Genomic DNA, 23,425 nt, shown 5'->3' with positions numbered 1-23,425 from the left:
GCCATCTGGGAGCAAACAGTTTAATAATTTATGATCTAGTTAATCCTAAATAATACTATCTGCTCCTTTTAATTCAAATAGTGAAGCATAAAAGCTTCATTCATATATTTTTACCAGTTTACACGTTTTGTTTATTTTAATTCCTACTCTGTATACATTATACTTCCATGTACCATCCGATAACCAAAGTTTGCTTCTGATTCTGTAATAATAGCATGATAATAACATATATGTATAATATAGATATATGTGTGCGTGCGTGAACAACATATGAATGCACACTTCTGAAGTTGCATCCTTATAGTTTTTAAAATACTGTTCATGAAGGTCACTTTCCTTCGGCTGTGAAATACACCTTTTCAGATGAAGTGTGTCAGTATCTTAAAAGCATGGAGTTAGGTGGACTGCACCTAACTGGAGTTAGGTGGACACACACTGCAGCCTGCCAATGAGAATTTGTGTGCTTGACAGCAGTGCTTCACTTTGATATTCTAACTGCAAAGGCTGCACAAATTTATTATGGTCAAAATCCAGCAATCTCCTTAAATATTTCTATGGGGGTAGCGGTGGTGGGAATTCTACAGCCAAGTTCTTACTTTAACAATTTAAAGTAGCAATGGGGGACCCGTGGCCCTCAAAATGCTGATGAACTTCAACGCTCACGTGTTGCAGCCATCATGGCCAATGAGCAGGGATGATATGAGTTGTAGTCCAGAAACATCTGGAAGAACTGCAGGTTCCCTGTCCATGGGTTTGTTTATGCTTTGGTTGTGGTATTTTTGTTTTTTGTTTTGCCAAAGTGGACATAGAGTTATCAGTTATATGTACTAAAGATGTTCTGTGCTACAGAATTTGAGGATTACTGAGATAAATTATGTAGTGTATTTATTATATGTGTATTTTTGTTTTTTGTTTACAGAGATCAGCACAGTTTATATATTGCTTCTGTAAATATTGTCACCCATTCATCATCCTTGTAGGAAGGGTGGATTTATAATGTAATACAGTCAGTTGTATTTCTTTTAACATTACAGCACAATCCTGTACATATATAATTAGAAGTACAGTAAGTCCCAATGTGTATAATACAGTTTTCTCCTTGTTAGGAAGGAATAGGGCTGCAGGAATAGGTCTCCAAGCAGTAAACATACATACATACATACATACATACATACATACATACTTTTATTTGCATGCCACCTTTCCAGTTATAGCCATGCTTCAGGTGGCTTATGCCATGCAAAGAAATGCACAATTCAAAATACAGCAAAAGTAGTCAGAAGGGATAATTAAAACATCAAAAAGTACACAACCAAACTGAACAATTTCCACATAAATCCTAATAAAGCTGCAAAATAAAGCTACACAAATTAACATCAATAACAGCAACAATAACACCCCCTCAGCAAAAATCCCTAAGCAATGCCCCCACCCAGAGTCTGTTCAGCAGCCTCATCATTTCTACCTGCAGTCAGTCCTAGGACAGTTGGAAGAAGGCAGGGAGCAGGGCTTGCAGGACTCACAGCCAAGATTATATTCCAGCAGTAAATGTAATCTCTTATTCTCTGGCCAGAGTTACTATTCTTTCAACATGGATGCTTTCCCCACAACTGTTCCCCCCCATCCCTCTGCTGCAAAGTCAAAAGCCCCTCTAAACATTCTTCTCCTTCATCTTTGATTGTCCTTAAAGGTGATTTTTATTTTTTTCCTGTCAGCTCCCCTCCTGCAGGAAAACACTCCCACCAGAAAATATATAGCCTAAAATATCTGTTAATGTACAAATACATGATACAGAAGCTTGTTTTAAAATAAAATCCTTCACTAAATGTGTTCAATATACCCATGCCAGCACCCATAATTCCTTACATTCTGAGATAACGGGGCAGGGGAAACAAAGTTGGCAGGGGAGAGGAGGGAAATGTCTCCCTCTGTTAAGTGAAGAGGAACTGAGGAGATGTTGAAGGAAGTTAGAAAGTGAGATAAACAGCTAATATTTAACATAATCAACAACAGACAAACCGGGAATGGAAAAGGGGGGATATCAGAACAAACAGGACAAAAAAGTGAATGTACTTGGCCATGGAAGAGAAAATGGGAGAAGAAACCACAAGAGATGCGTAAAATATTTTTGAGAGACAGGGTGGAAATATGTAAATATAAAAGCAAAAGCTTTCCACACTTAAAGCTGGATCAGCTTTCCCAATGCCACCAGAAAAAGTGCCTGTATTTAGCACGAAGAAAACTATCGTAGTGGATTCCTTGCTGCAAGGAAAATGCTGAGGTAAAAAATAGCCATTTCTACTGATTTGTTACCAGTAGAAAATCATGCAAGTGTTTGCCAGCTCCTTGTGCCAAACTCTGCCTTGCCACCATTTTGTAACTTCTTCTGCACCACCATTTTGTGACTGGTGGGTCTTAGTCATGTTCAGCTATCTTAGTGGGCCTGGGGATAAGCAGTTTAATAATTTATGATCTAGTTAATCCTAAATAATACTATATGCTCCTTTTAATCCAACTGGTGAAGTATAAAACCTTCTTTCATATATCCTGTACATGTATACTCAGAAGTAAGTCCCAGTGTGTATAATGGAGCTTTCTCCCTGTTAGGAAGGAATAGGGCTGCAGCCTTAGTCATTTTAGGACACTGTCTCCTAGCAGTATGACACCTATCAAATGCCTAGAAGAGAGTGTGAATGAATCGGGAAGCTGGCTTGCTGCAAAGGCATCCCTTTATTGAGAAGGTGAAAGGAAAGCTAGAATATATCACAAAAGCAGCAGCTATGACAGACTCCCAAGCCTATGGTCATCCATTTTGGAGAGGGAGGAAGTAAACTGGAGGTGTACCTTCCTGGAAACTTGCTTTATAAAAAATGGACTAAGCTTCAGCTAACTTTCATATTGGTTATGCTGTGATATACAGAAATACATACACAACCTTTTTCTCTGTGTTGTATATTTATGTAAAGCTGGAATGCTGACAGTCTATATTTAAAAGCACAGCTTTCTGATGTTTACGGATGGGATTATGTGGTGGAATTAGCACACTTTGCCATCTGTCTGTACAGATTTTTCTGTTGCTTTTCAAGGTCTGTGTAGTAAATGACGTATCTGATACAAAATTCCGATCCTTTAGTAGAGATTGCTTTATTGCAGGGGGTTGGACTAGATGACCCTTAGGGTCCCTTCAAACTCTACAAATCTGTGAAATGTGAGAGCTGGCTGTCATGTTCAGCATCAACCTCTTGTGCTTGTAATGTGAGTGGGATGATGTATAGGCCTTGACCTGCAGGGAAAAGTTAAGCAAGCTGAGAAGAGAGAGGCTGGATTTAATGGTATTTAAATAGGAACACTGAAAGACCTTTATTTTTACAGTAGCTCTCACAGGTATTAGGATTAGAGCTTGTGGGATGCTTTATTTATCAGATTTTAGTTAAGTTTTGAATGTAGGGTGGGGTGGTTGTCGTTGTTTAGACCTTTGTGTTGTCTACACTCTTGCCTTCCACATGGAGAAAGCTAGAAAACTGGATAAATGAATGAATGAAAATGCTGCTGCTCTTTCCAGTCCCCATATTTTCTATCCTGCATGTTGGGTATTTGGTCTACATGTGATCCAAATCTGAGATGGTTACTGGGTAGCTAAATGGGGCTAGATTAATAGCATGATTTTTTTGTTTATTTTGTACCCCACGTTTCCTCCAAGGAGTTCAAGGTGGGGTATACTGTTCCCCACAACAACCCTGTGAAGTAGGTTAGGCTGGGAGGCAGCAGCGACCAGCCCAATATAACCCAGTGTGCTTCATGGCTGAGAGAGAATTCAAACTCTGGTCTCCCAGATCCTAGTCCAACACTAACCACTACATATACACACTGGCTCTCTGATTTGGTTAGAATTGTTTGTAATAGGGAGGGGTCAATAAATAAAAAGCTGTCTTCATTTTGGTACTCTTTCCTTCTCCCCCAAAATAAGAGACAACTTTGCAAAAGCACAACAGTGCCAGACCTATCCATTTAAATGATATAATACATTATTATTATTATTATTAATATTATTATTATTAATTTCATTTCTATACTCCTTTATATTTTTAAGAAAAATCTCAAAGTGATTTACAGAATATTAAAAAATCAATAAAACATAAATAAAACAATCTGAAGAAAGACAAATATAGAGTATACAGCCAAAGCAACATAATTAACAGAAAACTAAAACATTATCTTAAAAGATTTCAAAATAAAACATTACAAAGGAGGTCAACTACAGAATGCATAGTTAACACAAACTAAGTTAACAAAAAGGAATTTTTAAAAAACCATTCTTAAGTGAAGTCAAATATAAAATGCACATTTAGAACAGCATAATTAACAAAGAGAATAAAATATTATCCTAAGCATGACATGGCTGTTTGGCAGGCACAAAAAGATGTGGGGAAAGAATCCAATAGTTAGGGTTTGTTGTCAGGTTTAGCAATGTCCCTCTGGTATCACCAGGAGCCTCTTTAGTAGAGCTGGGTGAGTGTGGGCCCTGCCCCCTAGACCAGGTGGAAAGGGCTTTGCAGGGAGTGGCCTTCACAACTCACAGCCAGGCGTTGTTAGCTAGACATTACTTTAGTCAACATAGTTCTCAGTATTGCAGATCTCTGCCCACCACTTAAGATGCAAGTCATCTGATGGAAAAGTAGGCACCATAAAGCTAATTAGATCTCGTCAACTTAAAGGGACTGCATTAGGTCATGGGATCCACAAGAAGATATAGTCGTGTGAAACAGTGTGCCCATGGGTGGAATGCTTTCAGTAAAATTATTATAAATTATATACGAAACAGAGAGAGAGAGAGAGTTAGTCCTTTAACTCTTCAACTAATTGTAGCTCATTATGCCATCCTGAGCTGCTTGGAGGCGGTGTGCAATAGTATTGTGTCTAATAATAGTGTGTTGTCTAGCAGCACCAAACTGGGAGGTTGAGGGTTAGATGTAGAAAGAAAAATGAAAGCAACTGAACCATATCCCATCCCCACCCCCCACTTCCCGTAGGACAAACTTTGTGAGCAAAAGATGAGAGGAGGCCGAGCGGAAATTTTTATTAATCTAATATAATTCACATACTTCTTGATTGTAAGAAAACTTCCAAGCAAGACATAAAGAGATAAAACACATGTGACTTCTATATGCCTGGATAGGCTTGCCTAAAGAAAAATGTTCTAAGTAGGTGCCCAGAAGGGTACATACTGTACAGCAATGGCGCATTCCAGATATCAATAGGCAGGGAGTTCCAAAGTAAATTGCCATTAGACCAGATTGTTTTCCTAACAGTACAAGTAAGATCAAATGTACAGCAAAATCCGGACATATGGCTTTAAAACTTCAAGAAATAAATAAATGGTGACCTGATTGAAGACTGTAAGTGTCTATTTGATGAGTGTAAACTGCAGAATATTAGTGCAGGAAAACTTGATGGAACAGAAATTTCCACAACTACCTCTAATACAGGGAGCCTATATACTGTATTTGCTGTTTCATTTAAAGTGATAGTAACCATATGGCATGTGCATTCAGAAGTGGTGGAAAATTTCCCTATTTCAACTTTCTCATTTTCCTGATCTTAAATTCCGTTCACCATATTTTCACATCAGATTGCATTTTTTTAAACATTCCCACAAAGATTAGCGTTTCAGTCCATTTCTCCTAATAAATACATTTTGCACACAGTTTTGACTTATATACCGGTATACATCCTTGCAAGATACAGTATAAGGTGTTTTGCATGTTATTTTCATGGGTATGTGCATTTTTATGTACACTGTCTCCTAATATGCACTTAGTGTGAATTTCACAGGACAGCTGTATTTGGGTTCACATATTGTTTCTTGAAAGGTAAATTAGGTAGGTTCATCGTGAAATACAAACTGAACCAAATTTCGATGCACCCCTAGTCTTCAGCAAGTTCTTATGTAATTCTAAGATTTTACAAAATGGTATGCTGTGCAGTATTTTTAAAAAAGTTCTTGCAGAATATATAATTGGTGTTGGTGAGCTAACTGGAGATAAAGCAGCATCTGAAATACATAGTTAAGGAGACCTCTTGTGTTTGTTGTTAAGTACTACAGTTTTAATACGGAATTATTCGTGGCATTTATTTACGTCCCAGAACAATTACAATTTCCAATTCTACATTTGGATTACACTTGCTTTTCTGCAATTAAATCTAACAGCTGCTTCTACCATGATGGTGCAGCAATTCAAGCACAAATGCAAAGTGTACACATCCTATTGGATACAAAGGCCATACTATTGTTATTTCTGTTCCCCTTTCTTTTTAAAATACAGTGGAATCTTGGTTGTCGAACGTAATCTGTTCTGGAAAACTGTTCAACTTCCAAAACATTCAACAACCAAGATGCAGTGGGCGGTCGGAAACTCCCATTGAGAAAATTGACAGATAAATACTCTGTTTTTCTTCTTCTTTTTAGTACACATAAAAAGTCTGATCTACTGAAATATTTTGCAATAAATTTGTACCATTATTATTAGTTAGCAGTTATTTATCATTGTCACTGTGCAGATAGTGGGGGCATGCAAATCAATGTTAAAAGGACTGGGGTATTGGAAATGGATGTAGTTGTCCCTGGAACCTGAAAATAGTTGAGAAGCAGCCAAAACTAAGTAGAACAATTCAAGGTAGAATTTCTGGATAAATATCTCTTGGGGTGTAGGTAATAAGACAGGAAAATGATTTTCTCCAAATGTGGAGTTAAGAGACTGGCAAGGAGACACATGCAGTCAATAAGCTTCACATTCAGTATTAGTGAACAGTATACAAAGTATTGCTTATTTATAGACAGGAGAAATGAAGTAACTATATTGTATGATATTTGTTGATTATTGCATACAAGTACAGTGGTACCTCGGATTAAGTACTTAATTTGTTCCAGAGGTTCGTTCTTAACCTGAAACTGTTCTTAACCTGAAGACCACTTTAGCTAATGGGGCCTGCTGCTGCCGTGCCGCCGGAGCACGATTTCTGTTCTCATCCTGAAGCAAAGTTCTTAACCTGAAACACTATTTCTGGGTTAGCAGAGTGTGTAACCTGAAGCGTATGTAACCTAAAGCGTATGTAACCCGAGGTACCACTGTATTATTGTTTTATCTATTGTAAACCATTTATATACCACCTGTCATAAAAAGATACATACCAGGCAGTTTACAACCAAGTAAAATGGTACAAGCTCATTAAAATCACTTCTAGTATACACTGCTAGGCATTTTTCTTTAATGGTGTTTGTTTTTGAATCGGTTTCTTGTACAGTACTCTGTTTATTTAACATTACCGTATAATGCTCCCTTGAGGGCTTTAAAGAAAGTTGGGCTATAATCTTAAACCACAATGCATACTTGAAACTTCAGAAAATGTAAAGTCTCAATAGTTTTCTTGCTACTTTGGACTGTGCTGGAGATGAGAGGCATTCAGGAAATCGAATGTACTAGAGCAGAAAGAATTCAACCTGTCAGAATTGCTGTTCCATAGAACTTGGGGGAGTAGAGAAGGAACAAAAAATGCTTGCTGTGTTTAGTGGATTTGTAAATCAACGTTTTAGTATGGGGATGTTCATGGCAATACAGATCATGAACTTACAGTAAAAAAATTCCTTTGCAATTATTCTGTATGTTGAAAAAGTCAAACCCAAGCTTTGATATCCTTTTCAGTGTTTTGCCAGATTGGTATTATGAACCAGAGAATAGATTACTGCCTTGCCTTTTTTATTTTGGCATTGCTTTAAATTTCAGGTTGCAACCTTATGTAAGATGTTTACTAGAGGTTAAATTTTCCTTAGTTGAATTTGTTGAGAGGAAATGTACAGTTCAGGTAGAGGGGTCTTTACAAATTAGTTGGGCAAAGGTTTAAAGGGAAGTTTTTAATGTATGATATTTTAGTGTTTTCTGGTTTCTATGGAAGCCGCCCAGAGTGGCTGGGGAAACCCAGCCAGATGGGCGGGGTACAAATAATAAATTATTATTATTATTATTATTATTATTATTATTATTATTATTATTATGCAGGATGATTCATAATGAAGTATACAGTTTTCAGATGCTGTAAGGCGGTAACAGGCAATGACACGGATCACAACTGCGAACCGTGAGGTAGATGTACAGTGGTACTTCAGGTTACATACGCTTCAGGTTACGGACTCTTCAGGTTACAGACTCTGCTAACCCAGAAATAGTACCTCAGGTTAAGAATTTTGCTTCAGGATGAGAACAGAAATCATGCTGCGGTGGTGCAGCGACAGCAGGAGGTCCCATTAGCTAAAGTGGTACATCAGGTTAAGAAAAGTTGCAGGTTAAGAACGGACCTCCAGAACGAATAAAGTTGTTAACCCGAGGTACCACTGTACTCATAAAGTTTGTGTTCTACTACTGAGGGAAGTGACATAGGCGATAGCGTGCGATTCATGTGACTAGTCAGGCAAAATGGCTGTGTCTGCAGTGGAGAAGGTGTTTTGTGTTCTTGAAGTGAGCAAAACGGAATCTGTAACTGTTGTGCGATGGCATTTTCGATCATGATTCGGGGGGGAAACCTCCAAGCAGAAAATGTATCTACAATTGGCATAAAAAATGTGAAATTATGAGCTGATTGTGCAAACTTAGAAGTCCTGGACGACCGTCTGTTTCAGAAGAAGTCAATAGTGTTTGCACCACCATTCAACGAAGCCCGGGAAAATCAACACGTAGGGTGAGTCGTGTTTCGGCAGATTAGGATTACCGGTTCGATGTGTGACAATGGGTGCACATATAGAACATCTGTGACTGTTTCTAAAAAAACTTTAAACATTCCCCTACAATTCTGTCACAGGTAATATATATTACATTCTTCTTTTTTATAGTGTGTTGAAACGGTATATTTCATTATTAATCACCCTGTATTAAGATATAAAGAGGTGCACACACCTACAAGTGCAACCATACATGTCAACTATTCCATCTCAGTCTTACAGGGAAGCCACTTGAAGGAAAGCAATCCCCAGCAGACCTCAAATATACCCTAAACTGCACTTAAATTTCACAGTGGGTGGAATGTAGCTGTGATGCACCAGGCTCCAGTACTCAAGATAAAAATAATTAATGAAAAGGGAAACTAATACTTGTTGTGAAAGGCAGTAAGATTAGGGCATCTGAGAGAGAAAAGTAGATTTGTCAGTTGGTGGCCTCTGTAAAAAAATTGTTTGCAGCTCTAAAATATTTAATGTTAGGATCATTGACTTCAGACATTTTTGTTGATCATTTCAACTGACTATGGAAAGCAAGGCTGAATGTCAGATATCTATGTCTCGGACAACAGAGGGCTTTTATAATCAATATCACCAGTGCATCCAAATGAGCTGGTTATGTCTCTTCTAAACCTCTGGTGATAACATGCTTCTTTTGCTAGTATACTAAGGGAATGACTCACAGCATTTTACAGCTGCAGTTTCTGAATAGACTTTACTGTATTACTCATTACAATACTTCCATCTGGCAGTAACAAACACTTACTGATCATCATAGCCACATCTTTGCACTAAAAATGGTCCTTGTTTATAGAAGTGTCTGTTACTCCAACAGTGTTTGGAAAGCAATGTTGTAATAGATATGAGAACACTTTTGGTAAGACAGGAAAGCCATACCACTGCTTACCATAATCTTTTGATGATTCTTCAACTCACAAATATTGCTTGAACATTGCAGTTCAGAAAAGACCTACAATTTTAGGGTGCATAATCTGTGTTTTTGTTTATCAGTGTCTGCATTTGTCAGTTGCTAAATATAATATAGAATAATATAATATAATGCACTTTTAGTTTTACTTCACAAAATTGTATACAAGAACATATGTTTGTGATGCTGCAAATGCAGGTGTCATTTTGAACAGAGATTAAAACCCTCAAGATCTTTTAAAATTCATTCTTTAGTGGCTTAAACTTAGCTCCAGTTGCAATATGTCTTCCTCCACTAAGGCAAAAGGAACTGAGAAGATGTTGAAGGAAATTAGAAAGTGAGATAAAAGGCTAATATATAACATAATCAACAACAGACAAACCGGGAATGGAAAAGGGGGGATATAAGAAGAAACAGGACAAGACAAGAAAGTGAATGTACATGGCCATGGAAGAGAAAATGGGAGAAGAAACCACAAGAGATGGGCAAAATATTTTTGAGAGGCTGGGTGGAAATACAAAAATATAAAAGCAAAAGCTTTCCATACTTAAAGCTGGATCAGCTTTCCCAATGCCACCAGAAAAAGTGCCTGTATTTAGCACGAAGAAAACTGTCATAGTGGATTCCTTGCTGCAAGGAAAATGCTGAGGAAAAAATAGCCATTTCGAAAGATTGATTTGATACCAGTCGAAAATCATGCAAGTGATTGCCAGCTCCTTGTGCCAAACTCTGCCTTGCCACCATTTTGTAACTTCTGCCCCTGCACCACCATTTTGTGACTGGTGGGTCTTAGTTATGTTTAGCCATCTTAGTGGGCCCTGGGGGTAGACGGTTTACTAGGTAATCCTGGATATTACAATCTGCTCCATTTAATCCAGCTAGTGAAGTATAAAAGCTTAATTCATATATTTTTACCAGTTTGCACACTGAGTTTCTTTTAATTCCTACACTGTATACATTATACCTCCATGTACCATCAGATAACCAAAGCTTGATTCTGATTCTGTAATAATATGATAATAACATATTATATATAATATACAGACATCTGTTTTCTTTGAAGCCCCATTGTGTTCATGGAGTTTACACCCAGGTAAGTGACTGTGTGCTCCCTTAGTATTGTGATAAAGTTCAATACACCCAACTGCTTTGGATGGGAGGAATATTCAACTGTTGCTATTGGAGAGGGATGTAGTATACAGCCTTTTTCTGAGGTGCAGGCTATTGATCGATCTAGACCAGTGCTGCTTACTGTTGGTTGGCAGCAATTCCCCAGGATCTGGTGCAGCCTTTTCCATCCTCTGCTATGGTGGAGTTGCTAGGGTTTGGTCCTGGGACCGTCTGTGTGTGGACTTTGTTACTATGGTCTGTGACTTCATTGCCTCTCTTCAGGTCCAACCTAAGTTACTTTGAAACCACTCAATGTTCTCTTGGTTGAAGGATGAAACTATGCATATGTATCTATCCTATTTCCAACTGACCTTAAAGATAGAAAGATCCGCTGGTAAGAGTCTGGTGTATCATTTAATGATACCTCCCCCTCCCCTTCCACCAAAAAACCTGCTTTCTATTTTGTCTCAGTACGCCTCTTACTACTAAGCGTTCACCATGGAAATTTGGAACTGGATCTGAAGTTGTAGTTTCCATGGCAATCAAGATGTGATTGCAATGATGTAGGGACAAATGAGTCCTTGGAATAATGCCAAGAGAAGGCAGCTTTCCTAAAATGTTTACATGCCATTCATTTGCTATATCACCCGGTGTACAAAATTCTAAATAACTAATATGTCGTAGGGACGCGGGTGGCTCTGTTGTTTAAACCACTGAGCCTCTTGGGCTTGCCGATCAGAAGGTCGGCGGTTTGAATTCCTGTGACGGGGTGAGCTCCCATTGCTCAGTCCCAGCTCCTGCCAACCTAGCAGTTTGAAAGCACGCCAAAAAGTGCAAGTAAATAAATAGGTACCGTTCCGGTGGGAAGGTAAATGGTGTTTCCGTGTGCTGCTCTGGTTTCGGTGTTCCATTGAGCCAGAAGTGGCTTAGTCATGCTGGCCACATGACCCGGAAAAACTGTTTGCAGACAAATGCTGTCTCCCTCGGCCTGTAAAGTGTGATGAGAGCCGCAACCCCAGAGTCATCTGTGACTGGACTTAACGGTCAGGGGTCATTTACCTTTTAAAAAAATATATCTGGGCAGGCACTTTCTTGCAGTTCCTTGAACCTCAACACTCCTGAACAGTTTTGTAGTTGCTGGGTAATATATATATATATATATATATATATATATATATATATATATATATATTGCTTTCGTAGATTTTCACGGGTACAGGAATGCAGGTTTTGGTGTCCTCGGGTGTCTTCCCGTGTAAAAGTTGGGGTGTCTAGGCGACGTTTCGACGAGGTCTCACTCGTCATCTTCAGGCTGGTGCTTTCGGCTTCTTGTTACTGGAACAGAGCGGGATCTCAATGTTTGAGTTCCTATAAATACTGTAGAGGGGGTGTGGTGTCTAGCCTCCAATGTTCTGGGCAGAGAGGAAGTTCCCAGGCTAGTGTGCCTTTTCTTCTTTTGTTCCTTAATTACTTGAGAGATACCTTGAGTGATTTCTTGAGTGATATCCTGAGTACCACTTAGGTGGGTCATTAGGTGTGGATTAGTTGCTAAAGTCTTTGTGTCTTGACCTCTTGAACTTTGTGAAGAGTTTTCCTGAGAAGATGGCTGTATTGCACTTAGTTGTGCTTTGGCTTGGCTTCGTGTATAGGGGCGAGCTGTGGTTTTGTGGCTTGTGTCAGCCAGATCTGTGTAGGGATTGCAGGGGGGTGCAGCATCCGGAGGTGCCACCATGGATTGGCTACTGGATGGTGTCAGTAATTGATCTGTGGAGAGGGTCTGGGTTTGGGTCTGGTGTGGTTGATTGGTGTTGGCGTTCTGTGTGCCTCTGGATCTGGTGTCAGTTTTTGTGGGGAGGGCTAATTTCCAGATGTCTGGCAAGCGGGATGTGTCGTCACGCTTGTTCATGTTGTGAGGGTGTTTCTCTATCTCGATGGCTTCCATGATTATTCTCTTGTGGTGATGTTCCGTGTTAAAGAGCAATTTGGAATCTGCAAAATTAATTTCGTGTCCTGTTTCTTTCATGTGTTGGAAAAGAGAGGAAGTTTTTTCTTCTTTTTTGACGGCATTCTTGTGTTCTGCGATACGTGCATTTATTCGTCTGTTTGTTTGTCCAATGTACGTGGCTGGGCAGACTTTGCAGGGTATTTCATAGATCCCTTGGTTTTCCAACTCAAGGTATCTCTCAAGTAATTAAGGAACAAAAGAAGAAAAGGCACACTAGCCTGGGAACTTCCTCTCTGCCCAGAACATTGGAGGCTAGACACCACACCCCCTCTACAGTATTTATAGGAACTCAAACATTGAGATCCCGCTCTGTTCCAGTAACAAGAAGCCGAAAGCACCAGCCTGAAGATGACGAGTGAGACCTCGTCGAAACGTCGCCTAGACACCCCAACTTTTACACGGGAAGACACCCGAGGACACCAAAACCTGCATATATATATATATATATATATAGTATTTTTTGCTCTGTAGGACTCACTTTTTCCCTCCTAAAAAGTAAGGGAAAATGTGTGTGCGTCTTATAGAGTGAATGCAGGCTGGGCTGCTATCCCAGAAGCCAGAACAGCAAGAGGGATTGCTGCTTTCACTGTGCAGCGGATGATCCCTCTTGCTGTTCTGGCTTCTGAGATTCAGAATATTTTTTTTCTTGTTTTCCTCCTCCAAAAACTAGGTGCGTCTTGTGGTCTGGTGCGTCTTATAGAGCGAAAAATACGGTATATCCTGCCCATCTGGCTGGGTTTCCCCAGCCACTCTGGGTGGCTTCCAGTGGAATATTAAAAACACAATACAGCATTAAACATTAAACACATTCCTAAATAGGGCTACCTTCAGATGTCTTTTAAAAGTAAGATAATTGCTTATTGCCTTGACATCTGACGGATAGAGAGGGTGATCAGAGAAAGGGAGATGAGGAGCATGTTTCCTCAAGTCTCAATACAGCTGCTCTCCCGCAAGAATGTTGTGTTATCTTCCAGAGGTGGGATGGGGAACTTGTGGCCTTCCAAACGTTATCAGGCTCCAATTCCCAGGATGGCTAAAGGTAAGAGATAAAAAGATTTGGAATCCAATAGCACCTGCAGCGCAACAAGTTCCACATACCTATACTGCAACACCCACAACTGTGATGGCCCAGGAATCAGCTTCACCTGCTGAACAACAGCCTGAAAGGGGAGGTGGTGGAGGAGGTGCTGATGAGAACCAGCTGGCTTCAGTTTTCTTAAGCAGAGTTTCCAGCAGCAGTCAGATGCTGGTAACAACACTTGTAGTTCCTGGCCCTACCTTGCTGCTTCCTGCACCACACGGATTGCTGTTTGCTGGACCCTAGGGCTGGACCTGACCTGACTTTGCAAGCTGATTCTGCCTCCAGACAGGTACTCCTCATAAATTCTTTGCTGGTTGGCCTCCCACTCCACTGAGATCTGTATGTTGTTGCTTAGCAACAAGACTATGACAACAACTTGGGCTGATGCAACTGTTCAAGAATTGTTCCCCCACGCCACACTTCTGGTGCTGGTGTTTGGTAAGAGTTCAAACCCCAGCCACAAAGCTTGATGGAATGAGTCCCTGTCTCTCAGCCTCCCCTAACTTATAGTGGTGTTTTGAAGATAAAATGAGCAGAGCAGAACCATGTACATTATCCTTGTAGGAAGGGTGGATTTATAATATAGTAATACAGTCAGTTGTCTTTCTTGTACCATTACAGCACAATACTGTACATGTATACTCAGAAGTAAGTCCCGGTGTGTATAATGGAGCTTTCGCCCTGTTAGGAAGAAATAGGGCGGCAGCCTTAATCACTTTAGGACACTGTCCCCTAGCAGTATGACACCTATAAAATGCCTAGAAGAGAGTGTGAATGAATCAGGAAGCTGGCTTGCTGCAAAGGCATCCCTTTATTGAGAAGGTGAAAGAAAGCTAGAATATATCACAAAAGCAGCAGCTATGACAGACTCCCAAGCCTATGGTCATCCATTTTGGAGAGGGAGGAAGTAAACTGGAGGTGTACCTTCCTGGAAACTTGCTTTATAAAAAATGGACTAAGCTTCAGCTAACTTTCATATTGGTTATGCTGTGATATACAGAAAAACATACACAACCTTTTTCTCTGTGTTGTATATTTATGTAAAGCTGGAATCCTGACAGTCTATATTTAAAAGCACAGCTTTCTGATGTTTACGGATGGGATTATGTGGTGGAATTAGCACACTTTGCCATCTGTCTGTGCAGATTTTTCTGTTGCTTCTCAAGGTCTGTGTGGTAAAATACATATCTGATACAAAATTCTGATGCTTTAGTAGAGATTGCTTTATTACAGGGGGTGGGACTAGATGACCCTTAGGGTCCCTTCCAACCATAGCTGTCAAGTGTCCCTTATTTGAAGCGACAGTCCCTTATTCCAGCGCCATGTCCCGCTGCTGTCCCTTATTGATGGATGTCCCTTAAATGTCCCTTAAATGATGTCCCTTAAATTTCAAAGGAAGCAGCTCGTCTCCCTCCCTCCCTGCCAGCCAGGGAGAAGGGAGGCTCCAACTGTGTTGCTTGGCTGTGTTGCTCATCCAATAAGAAGTCTAAGAACGACTGGGGGTGGAGCTTGCATGCCTTGTGTGTGGCTAGTTAATGCAAGCTGAGGGGTTTTTTGAATGCTGGACGCCATTTGGTTGCACGTGCTGCTGCAAACAGTGCAAAGCCAGGCCGGGGAGCCATCTTAAGTTGAGGCTGCATAGGCCTTGTGGTGCATGTGATTCAAATTCTATTCAGTTGAACCTCTGCTTACAAAGTTGGTTGGACAGTGTTCTTGAAGCTACCAGCTTGAGTTTGATCAGACTGCAGGAGGACAGGAAGACTGGAGTGCCTGGAACAGATGAGGCTGCAGGTCCCTTATTTTGGCTGCTGGTCCCTTATTTTCAAGGCTGCTGGTCCCTTATTTTCCAATCTGTAAGTTGACAGCTATGCTTCCAACTCTACAAATCTGTGAAATGTGGGAGCTGGCTGTCACGTTCAGCATCAACCTCTTGTGCTTGTAATGTGAGTGGGATGATATATATGCCTTGACCTGCAGGGAAAGGTTAAGCAAGCTGAGAAGAGAAAGGCTGGATTTAATGGGCCGTTCAATGGTATTTAAATAGGAACACTATTTAAATGTGCTCTCACGGGTACCAGGATTAGAGCTTGTGGCGTGCTTTATTTATCAAATTTTAATTAAGTTTTGAATGTAGGGTGGGGTGGTTGTTGTTGTTTAGACCTTTGTGTCGTCCACACTCTTGCCTTCCACATGGAGAAAGCTAGAAATCTGGATATATGAATGAATGAAAATGCTGCTGCTCTTTCTAGTCCCCATGTTTTCAATCCAGCATGTTGGGTATTTGGTCTACATGTGAACCAAATCTGAGATGGTGACTGGGTAACCAAATGGGGCTAGATTAATGGCATGATTTTTTGTTTATTTTACTATATTTATACCCCACGTTTCCTCCAAGGAGTTCAAGGTGGCGTACACTGTTCTCTCCCTCCTCATTTAATCCCCACAACAACCCTGTGAAGTAGGTTAGGCTGGGAGGCAGCAGCGACCAGCCCAATATAACCTAGCTTCATGGCTGAGAGAGAATTCAAATTCTGGTCTCCCAGATCCTAGTCCAACACTCCAACCACTACTATACACACTGGCTCTCTGATTTGGTTAGAATTGTTTGTAATAGGAAGGAGTCTATCATTTTTGGTGTTTGTGTGTGTGTGTGAGAGTGAAAATAACCTGCCCAAGTCATCATTGCAAACTGGACAGGAAAAACAAGGGGAAAGTCAGTTTTGGTTCAGCTGCATTGTACCACATGGTTGCTGTTCCACACAGTGAGCCATTTCTGTGCCCTGGTTCACTATTTGGATCTGACCCCAGGGGGAAGAGGTCATGGGCCTGACTGAAGACTGCAGGAATACTTGATGGAACTGAAATTTCCACAACTACCTCCTTATAGTAACAGGAAGCCAATATTGTATTTGCTGTGTCATTTAAAGTGATAGTAACCATATGGGATGAACATTCAGAAGGGATGGAAAATTTGTCTATTTCAACTTTCTCATTTTCCTGATCTTAAATTCACTTCCCCATAGTTTTACTTCAGATTGTATTTTTTTAACATTCCCACAAAGGTTAGCATTTCAGTCCATTTCTCCTAATATATATCTTTTGCATGCTGTTTTGACTAATATATACATTCTTGCAATGTGTTTCTGTGTTATTTTCATGGGTATGTGCATTTTTATGTTCACTTTCCACTAATATACACATTTTTTGGTTCACGGTTGGAGAAGAGCACAGCAAAATCTGGAGTAGAGTGAATTTCAAATTACAGCTGTTCAGTATTTGGGTTCACATCTTGTTTCTTGAAAGGTAAATTAGGTAGGTTCATCGTAAAATGCAAACGGAACCAAATTTCCACCCACCCCTAGTCTTCAGCAAGTTCTTATATAATTCTAAGATTTTACCAAATGGTATGCTGTGCAGTATTAATTTTCCCCCTTGCAGAATATATATTTGGTGTAGGTATGTTAACGAGATAAAGCAGCATCTGAAATACGTACTTAAGGAGACCTCTTGTGTTTGTAGTTAAGTACTACAGTGTTAATACAGAATTATTTGTGACATTTATTTACGGTACATCCCAGAACAATTACAATTTCCAGTTCTACATTTGGATGACATTGTGTGTGCACATCCCATTGGATATAAAGGCCATGCTAGTGTTGTTTGTGTTCCCCTTTCATTTTAAATTACTTTAGTTTGTAAGCATGTGGACAGTCTCTATGTTGTGTTTTATGTTATTTTGATTGCTTTATAAACAATGATAAATACAATGATAAAAGCAGCTAGAGCTTTCCCACACAAAGCTCACATGCATTTTGATAAAGGAGTGATTTATACATGTGTTTCAAAAATACCATATTCGTGTATTTTTGTACTTGTGAGCGGCAACAGAGCACAAAGCATCATGTAAGAAGCAACCTTCAGACTTCCTATCAAGAGGGCGTGCTAAATTGAATGCACATGCTAAATCTTTGTGCATGAGAAATTGAATGCGAAAATCTATGATTGTACTAAGCTCAGTTGCCCCAGACCCTGCCAACATGGCCAGCGTTCAGGCATGCCAGAAATGGACTAAAGCTGTTTGGCAGTGGAACAGACTCCCACAAGAGGTGGTGGACTCTTTCCTTGGAAGTTTTTTTTAGCAGAGATTGGGTGGTCATCTGTCATGGTGCTTTAGTTGAGATTCCTGCATTGCAGGCGGTTGGACCAGATGACCCTTGGGTCACTTCCAACTCTAGGATTCTATGAAAAGTCATAGGTTCCCCACTTCTGCCTTATAGTGTATGGGCAGTAAAGAGGAAACAACACCTTGAAGCTGCTCCAAGTGTGAGGCAGGAGATGTCTAATAGCTCTCACCTTGAGTAGAAAGTCTACTGAAGCTGACAGTTGGCCAGAGGAATGAAGTTGCATTCACAATTCAGGTAGCAGGTCTTTGCGTCTGACATCCCCAGCTGTTAAATCTGCACTATCTAACGGGTGGCCCATCCCATTTTGCTGCCTGAGGTGAAACAGGAAGGTGCCAGCTCACTCCACCGAAGCTTCACTTACTGAGGTTGCATGGTGGCAGCTTCTCATGAGATCTCTTGTGAGATTTCTGCCGTTGCCTCTCCTCATTTCTCCAGTGCCAGGGGTGGGTGGGTCATATGCAGGGGCACTGCCCTTTGGAATTCTGCCACCTGAGGCGACTGCTCAGGCCACCTCATGGGCAAACCAGCCGTGCTGTCAAAAGATGGCTGAGATAGGGGTGGTGTAGGTGCTGTGAACTAGGCCAAAGAAAGGGCACTGGATAGGCTGTATGGTAGTCTTTACTTTGATAAGGGAAATAAAGGGCATAGGGCAAAGATGGGGCCTGTGGCCCTTCCCAGAGAGCATGATAAATTATTGGGAATGGCAGAAGGTGCTGTCCAGCAACACCTTCAGGGCTTCAGGTTCCACACCCCTGACACAGGGCCACAGAAGTTTTCTTCTGGAGTCAAATCATATTGCCAGTGATACAGTGGTTCCATTATGCTGTTTTCCTTCTGGAATTGACATATGGTAGCACCCAGGGAATTAGTGTGTACCCAGGGACTGTCTGTTGCTTGCCCTTAATTCATACCTCTAGTAGAGACATTTTTGTTGTTAGTTTAATTAAAAATTGTGGGCAAATGATTGCCAATCTGCAACAATGTTGGTTAGTATGTTAATCATTTATTTACCCCATTCATTTTTTGGCCCAAAACAAATCCCTACCCCTTGGGAAATAACATTTTTCTAAAGTGCACTATAAAAGCATTATGAAGGGTTTCCAAAGGCAATTCAGGCTTTTGAACTTATTTGCAGTACAAAGGGAAGATGTGACTTTTGTGTGCTGGCAATGCTTTTACCTTTTTACCAACAGTGTGCATTGATATCGAGTTTATTCTGGCTTAACCTTATCTAAAACGAATTAAAGCAGAGAAGCTTCCACCTCTATGAAGTGTGTATTGATTTCTGCCTTTTTCTTTCTTGTCTGTTCTTAGTGGTCGGCTGTCTCCCTAATGTGGCCATTTGCAGCTACTGCAGGCTTTGCTTCAATGCTCCTTGTGGGAGAGTAAAAGAGGTCAGTCAATCAGCTACCAAACTAGAAATAGGTGCAATAAGGCTGAAATATTATACAGTGATACCTTGGGTTACAGATGCTTCAGGTTAAGAACTTTGCTTCAGGATGAGAACAGAAATTACGCAGCGGTGGCAGTGGGAGGCCCCATTAGCTAAAGTGGTACCTTAGGTTAAGAACAGTTTCAAGTTAAGAACGAACCTCCAGAACGAATTAAGTTCTTAAATCGAGGTACCACTGTATACACTTACCTGGGAATCAGCTGCATGATACACAGTAGGATGTATGTCTGAGTAAACATGCATAGGAGAATGGTGTAAAAAATGGTATAAGCGATGTATATTACCATACCTTTTCAAAATTCAAATTAGCAATGTTGTGTTGAAGGGAGTTACAGCAGCTCAGCTAAAAGCAACACAGTAAATTACAGGGATCGGGGAGGATCTAGTCAATTCCTGATCATAATTTAAAATATGTTATACTCTAATGCAGGTGTAAGAAACTGGCTCTGGAAGGTGGGCCCAATCCTTGTTTCCTCTACCCCTCACAGGGTATGTTATGCTTACAAATGTATTCTTGGTTATGCACACTTTATCCTAGGATATGCCTTTTTGTACGCATTAGTTGGCTGGAGTTCTGGACTGCAAAGTTCAAAGAAGTATACCGTAAATTTTGAAGGTTCTGTTTAGAATCATGGACTCCCAGAATTATAGAGTTGGAAGAAATCCCGAGCATCATCTAGTCCAAACTCTTGCAATTAAGGTATATTTTTGCTGAATATGGGGCACGAACCCATGACCCTGAGATTAAGAACCTCATGCTCTATCGACTAAGCTAGTGTGTACTGCTTTGGAAAGCTAGGGAGGTTCACCTTCAAATGTGAACTGAATCAAATTTATTTCCCATCCCTAGTGTGTAGACAAGCTTCAGACAAGGATAGAACTGTTGTCTGCCCCCTGATGTAAAAAGTTTTAATGTCAGCAGAAATGGAGCACATGTATCTTTCTTCCATTACAACATTTCTGTTGCTGGTATGGTGGTGGTAACTACAGGTGAGGGTTAAAGAACTTCAGCTCTGGGGACAAAGAAAGACAATTCTCTTGGGAACAACTGTTGGGGAAACCCAGATTGGCTGTGGATTCCAAGTATGTGTTCCCTGATTGTTTAGGAATATTCATTTACCCTGAACATTTTTCTAGTTTGCTGCAGTAAATCCAGCTGTGATATTAGCCTAGCCATGTATGAACCTGATTATTACATCATTAGCCCAGAGCTTCGCAGAATAAGTATTTTATCCTGTTTCCTGTGTCCAGTCCACCAAACTCCAACACTCTACCCACGTTCTTAAGAATGGATGAGATATGAAATGCCTGAGTTCTTTGAGCTTTTCCTTTGGACATTCAGCAGCTTGTTCTTGTTGTCTTCATAAGATGGGGTGTCAGAGAACCCAATGCATTATCCAATGAAAAATCAAGTTGACAAAGTCAACTTTCTCCTGTTAGTCATCTAGTGAAGAAAATTAATGCATTGTGAAACTACTGAACCATGAGGGTTCATGTGTCGATAGTGCCATCTCTGATGAAAATAGAGTAGAACAGCAATACTTGCTTCATGTAAACTCATTTTTAAGATGTCAGCTAAATCAACAACAGAGGCACATGCTTACTGTCAGAGCAATGACTTCCTAAGACACTAATGAGTTTCAGTAGTTATGCAGAGGAAATTTATCACTACAACAGTAGTGTAGAAAGAAGCAAGATAGCAGGTCCCTGGCCCCAGGTTCACAGACAGTAAACCAGTAGAAAAATACTGAGAACTTTGAAACAGGATCTGTTGGCTGAGTGCTTGCGTGTTTTAGAGCAAGAAAGCTTACCAGCAGAATGCAGTGTACTGCTTATCTACTAGTAAAGGCTACTTCTTCTTGCCGAGAAATAATAAAGGCAAATGCTATTTATTGTAGGGGAAACTTACAGGCTATACTTCCAACCTTCAGACCTACCCACTACCTGAAGCCTTTGCAAAGTGATGATATGTATAATGTTTTATGGTTTTGAAAAAATGCTCATAAGGCCTTCCTGTCATTTTCTTCCTCTTTTTTCTTTCTTTCTGAGGGGGTGACAAACTTTGGAGTGAGATTCGCTTTATCCAACTCTATTGCAGCTACTGCTCTACCCAAAAACTCAGTTTGCAATCAAGAAAGGGGATTTTTGGCTGGAAACCAGCATAGGCCACGTATCAGTGTTCCATTGCTTTTTCTTCCAAATAACAGTGTCTTGCATTTTTACTCCACTCTGCCTGAAAAGGCCTCTCTGAGAGGGTTACAAAGGTCAGTAGTGTGACAAGTCCCTGCTCTTAGGCTTAACAGTCTTCATGGAGAGTGCGATCCCATCCAAAACCAGTTGAACACAAGGAAATGAAGGATAGAATATGGAAAAGGAGAGATGTATTTTAAACTATTTTTGTTTAGATTTATTTATGTGTTTAGTTTAATGGGACTGGGTTGGGGTTTACTGTATTGTATTGTGGTGTTTTTTCACTTTTTTGTTTTCTTTCTTTCTTCTTTTGTCTTTAAATTTTCTCTTTTCTTCTTTTTCTGTAATCTTTAAAAGCAATAAATATTATTTAAAAAAAACAAACACCAATTGAACACATAAGCACATATCCACTTGTCCTCATCCAATTCCACCACTAATCTCAGGCATCTGTTTAGGATCTTCTCTTCCTCCCTGGGATGATGTCACCCAGCAGTTTTATGCAGATGTTCAAGAACATGGGAGACAAGACTGACCGACACAAGAGTGTACATAAATTAGGCATGCCTATTTCAATAGGTTTACTCTGAGTAGGACTAACATTGGACACAACCCCTCTGAGACCTTTGGAGACCTGCTGACAGTTCTGGGCTAGATGAACTAATGGTTTTTACTTAATATAAGGGAACATCATTTATTCCTAGGACATGGAAATGTTCAATTCAAAAAAGCAATATTGGGGGGGGGGGGTTGAAATACGGCATACTACCCCTCCTCCATCTTCCACTAATGCATGCCTTTATTTTCTTCCCTTTTTTTGCTGAGTTTCTTCTTGCCCATTTTAACAGAAAAGCACAGAATCAACGCTTTGTTATTGTTCAGAGTGGCAGGGCATTTTAAAAAAATGTTTTAAAGCCCTTCTTTATGGTGTGTGGGCTGTAGATTACATTGTACTGTGGCTAGATGGCAATGTGTCTTAAGCAAAGAGCTGCTGTGGGCTATGGATTTATGCCAGTCTTGAATTTTTCGGAACTGCTGCTTTGCTTCAGAATATCCGTGCCTAATAAGGTTTTGGCTTGATTCTGTGTTTGTTGGGGACGGACGGAAGAGAGAGATGGGGACTAAACCAAATAGAGGAAGAAAGTAATTCATTTGTTGAACCAGCGGGGTGGGGGAGATCACCCAGAAATGCTATCAGACAGGAGCTAAATCATAATCTGGTTGGTTTCTTTTAGCTCTTTCTGTGCCATCTGCACCATCCCAGCAGGGACAAGGAGAAATGACAGAGAATCCCATTGTACCTCTGGAATCATGAGCAGACTGAAGGTGTGAGGGGCTCAACATGCACACCAGTCCAAGCTCTATGCAGACTGCAACACGGAAACTTTGTCGACAAAAACTGTGTAGTCCAACTTAGTGGTGTGAAATCTGCAGCTATCAGCAAGTATACAACAGATAGGTCAGCTGTGGGTTGGCAGGCAGCTGAAAATATGACTCAATCCACTGATTTGTATTCATGCAGGTACACTTTTAATCATCTTGTTTATTGGACATGATTTCAAGGGCATGAGTGGTGTTTTGATTTAATCACCATGCCTCCTAAGAGTACGAAGAGACAGGAATACAAAGTCTTAAGGACTCTTCACACGCCATTTTTTAAGGCAGAAGTTCTGAGGGTACAGTTAAAAATGTGGAGCGTAAATGTCACCA

The 23,425-nt window shown here is 40.4% G+C and overlaps 1 protein-coding gene across 4 annotated transcripts in view; it reads left to right on the top strand.

Moving 5' to 3' along the window:
• The window catches only part of LOC310852479 (uncharacterized protein), a 151,813-nt gene that overhangs the window by 13,994 nt on the left and 114,394 nt on the right, over positions 1–23,425 (top strand). For all 4 annotated transcript variants that reach the window (XM_083756072.1, XM_083756071.1, XM_083756070.1 and 1 more), the window contains exons 2-4: positions 1,362–2,567; positions 17,113–17,191; positions 19,421–19,466. In XM_083756072.1, the coding sequence (XP_083612198.1) occupies positions 2,498–2,567; positions 17,113–17,191; positions 19,421–19,466 (195 nt within the window). In that variant the 5' untranslated portion in view covers positions 1,362–2,497. The remainder of the gene's footprint in view (positions 1–1,361; positions 2,568–17,112; positions 17,192–19,420; positions 19,467–23,425) is intronic.

This window comes from Podarcis gaigeae (genome assembly GCF_964106915.1).
Source record: "Podarcis gaigeae genome assembly, chromosome: 9".
Classification (NCBI taxonomy): domain Eukaryota; kingdom Metazoa; phylum Chordata; class Lepidosauria; order Squamata; family Lacertidae; genus Podarcis; species Podarcis gaigeae.
Note: the sequence above shows the minus strand (reverse complement) of the source record. Positions and strands in the feature narration are given on the sequence as shown.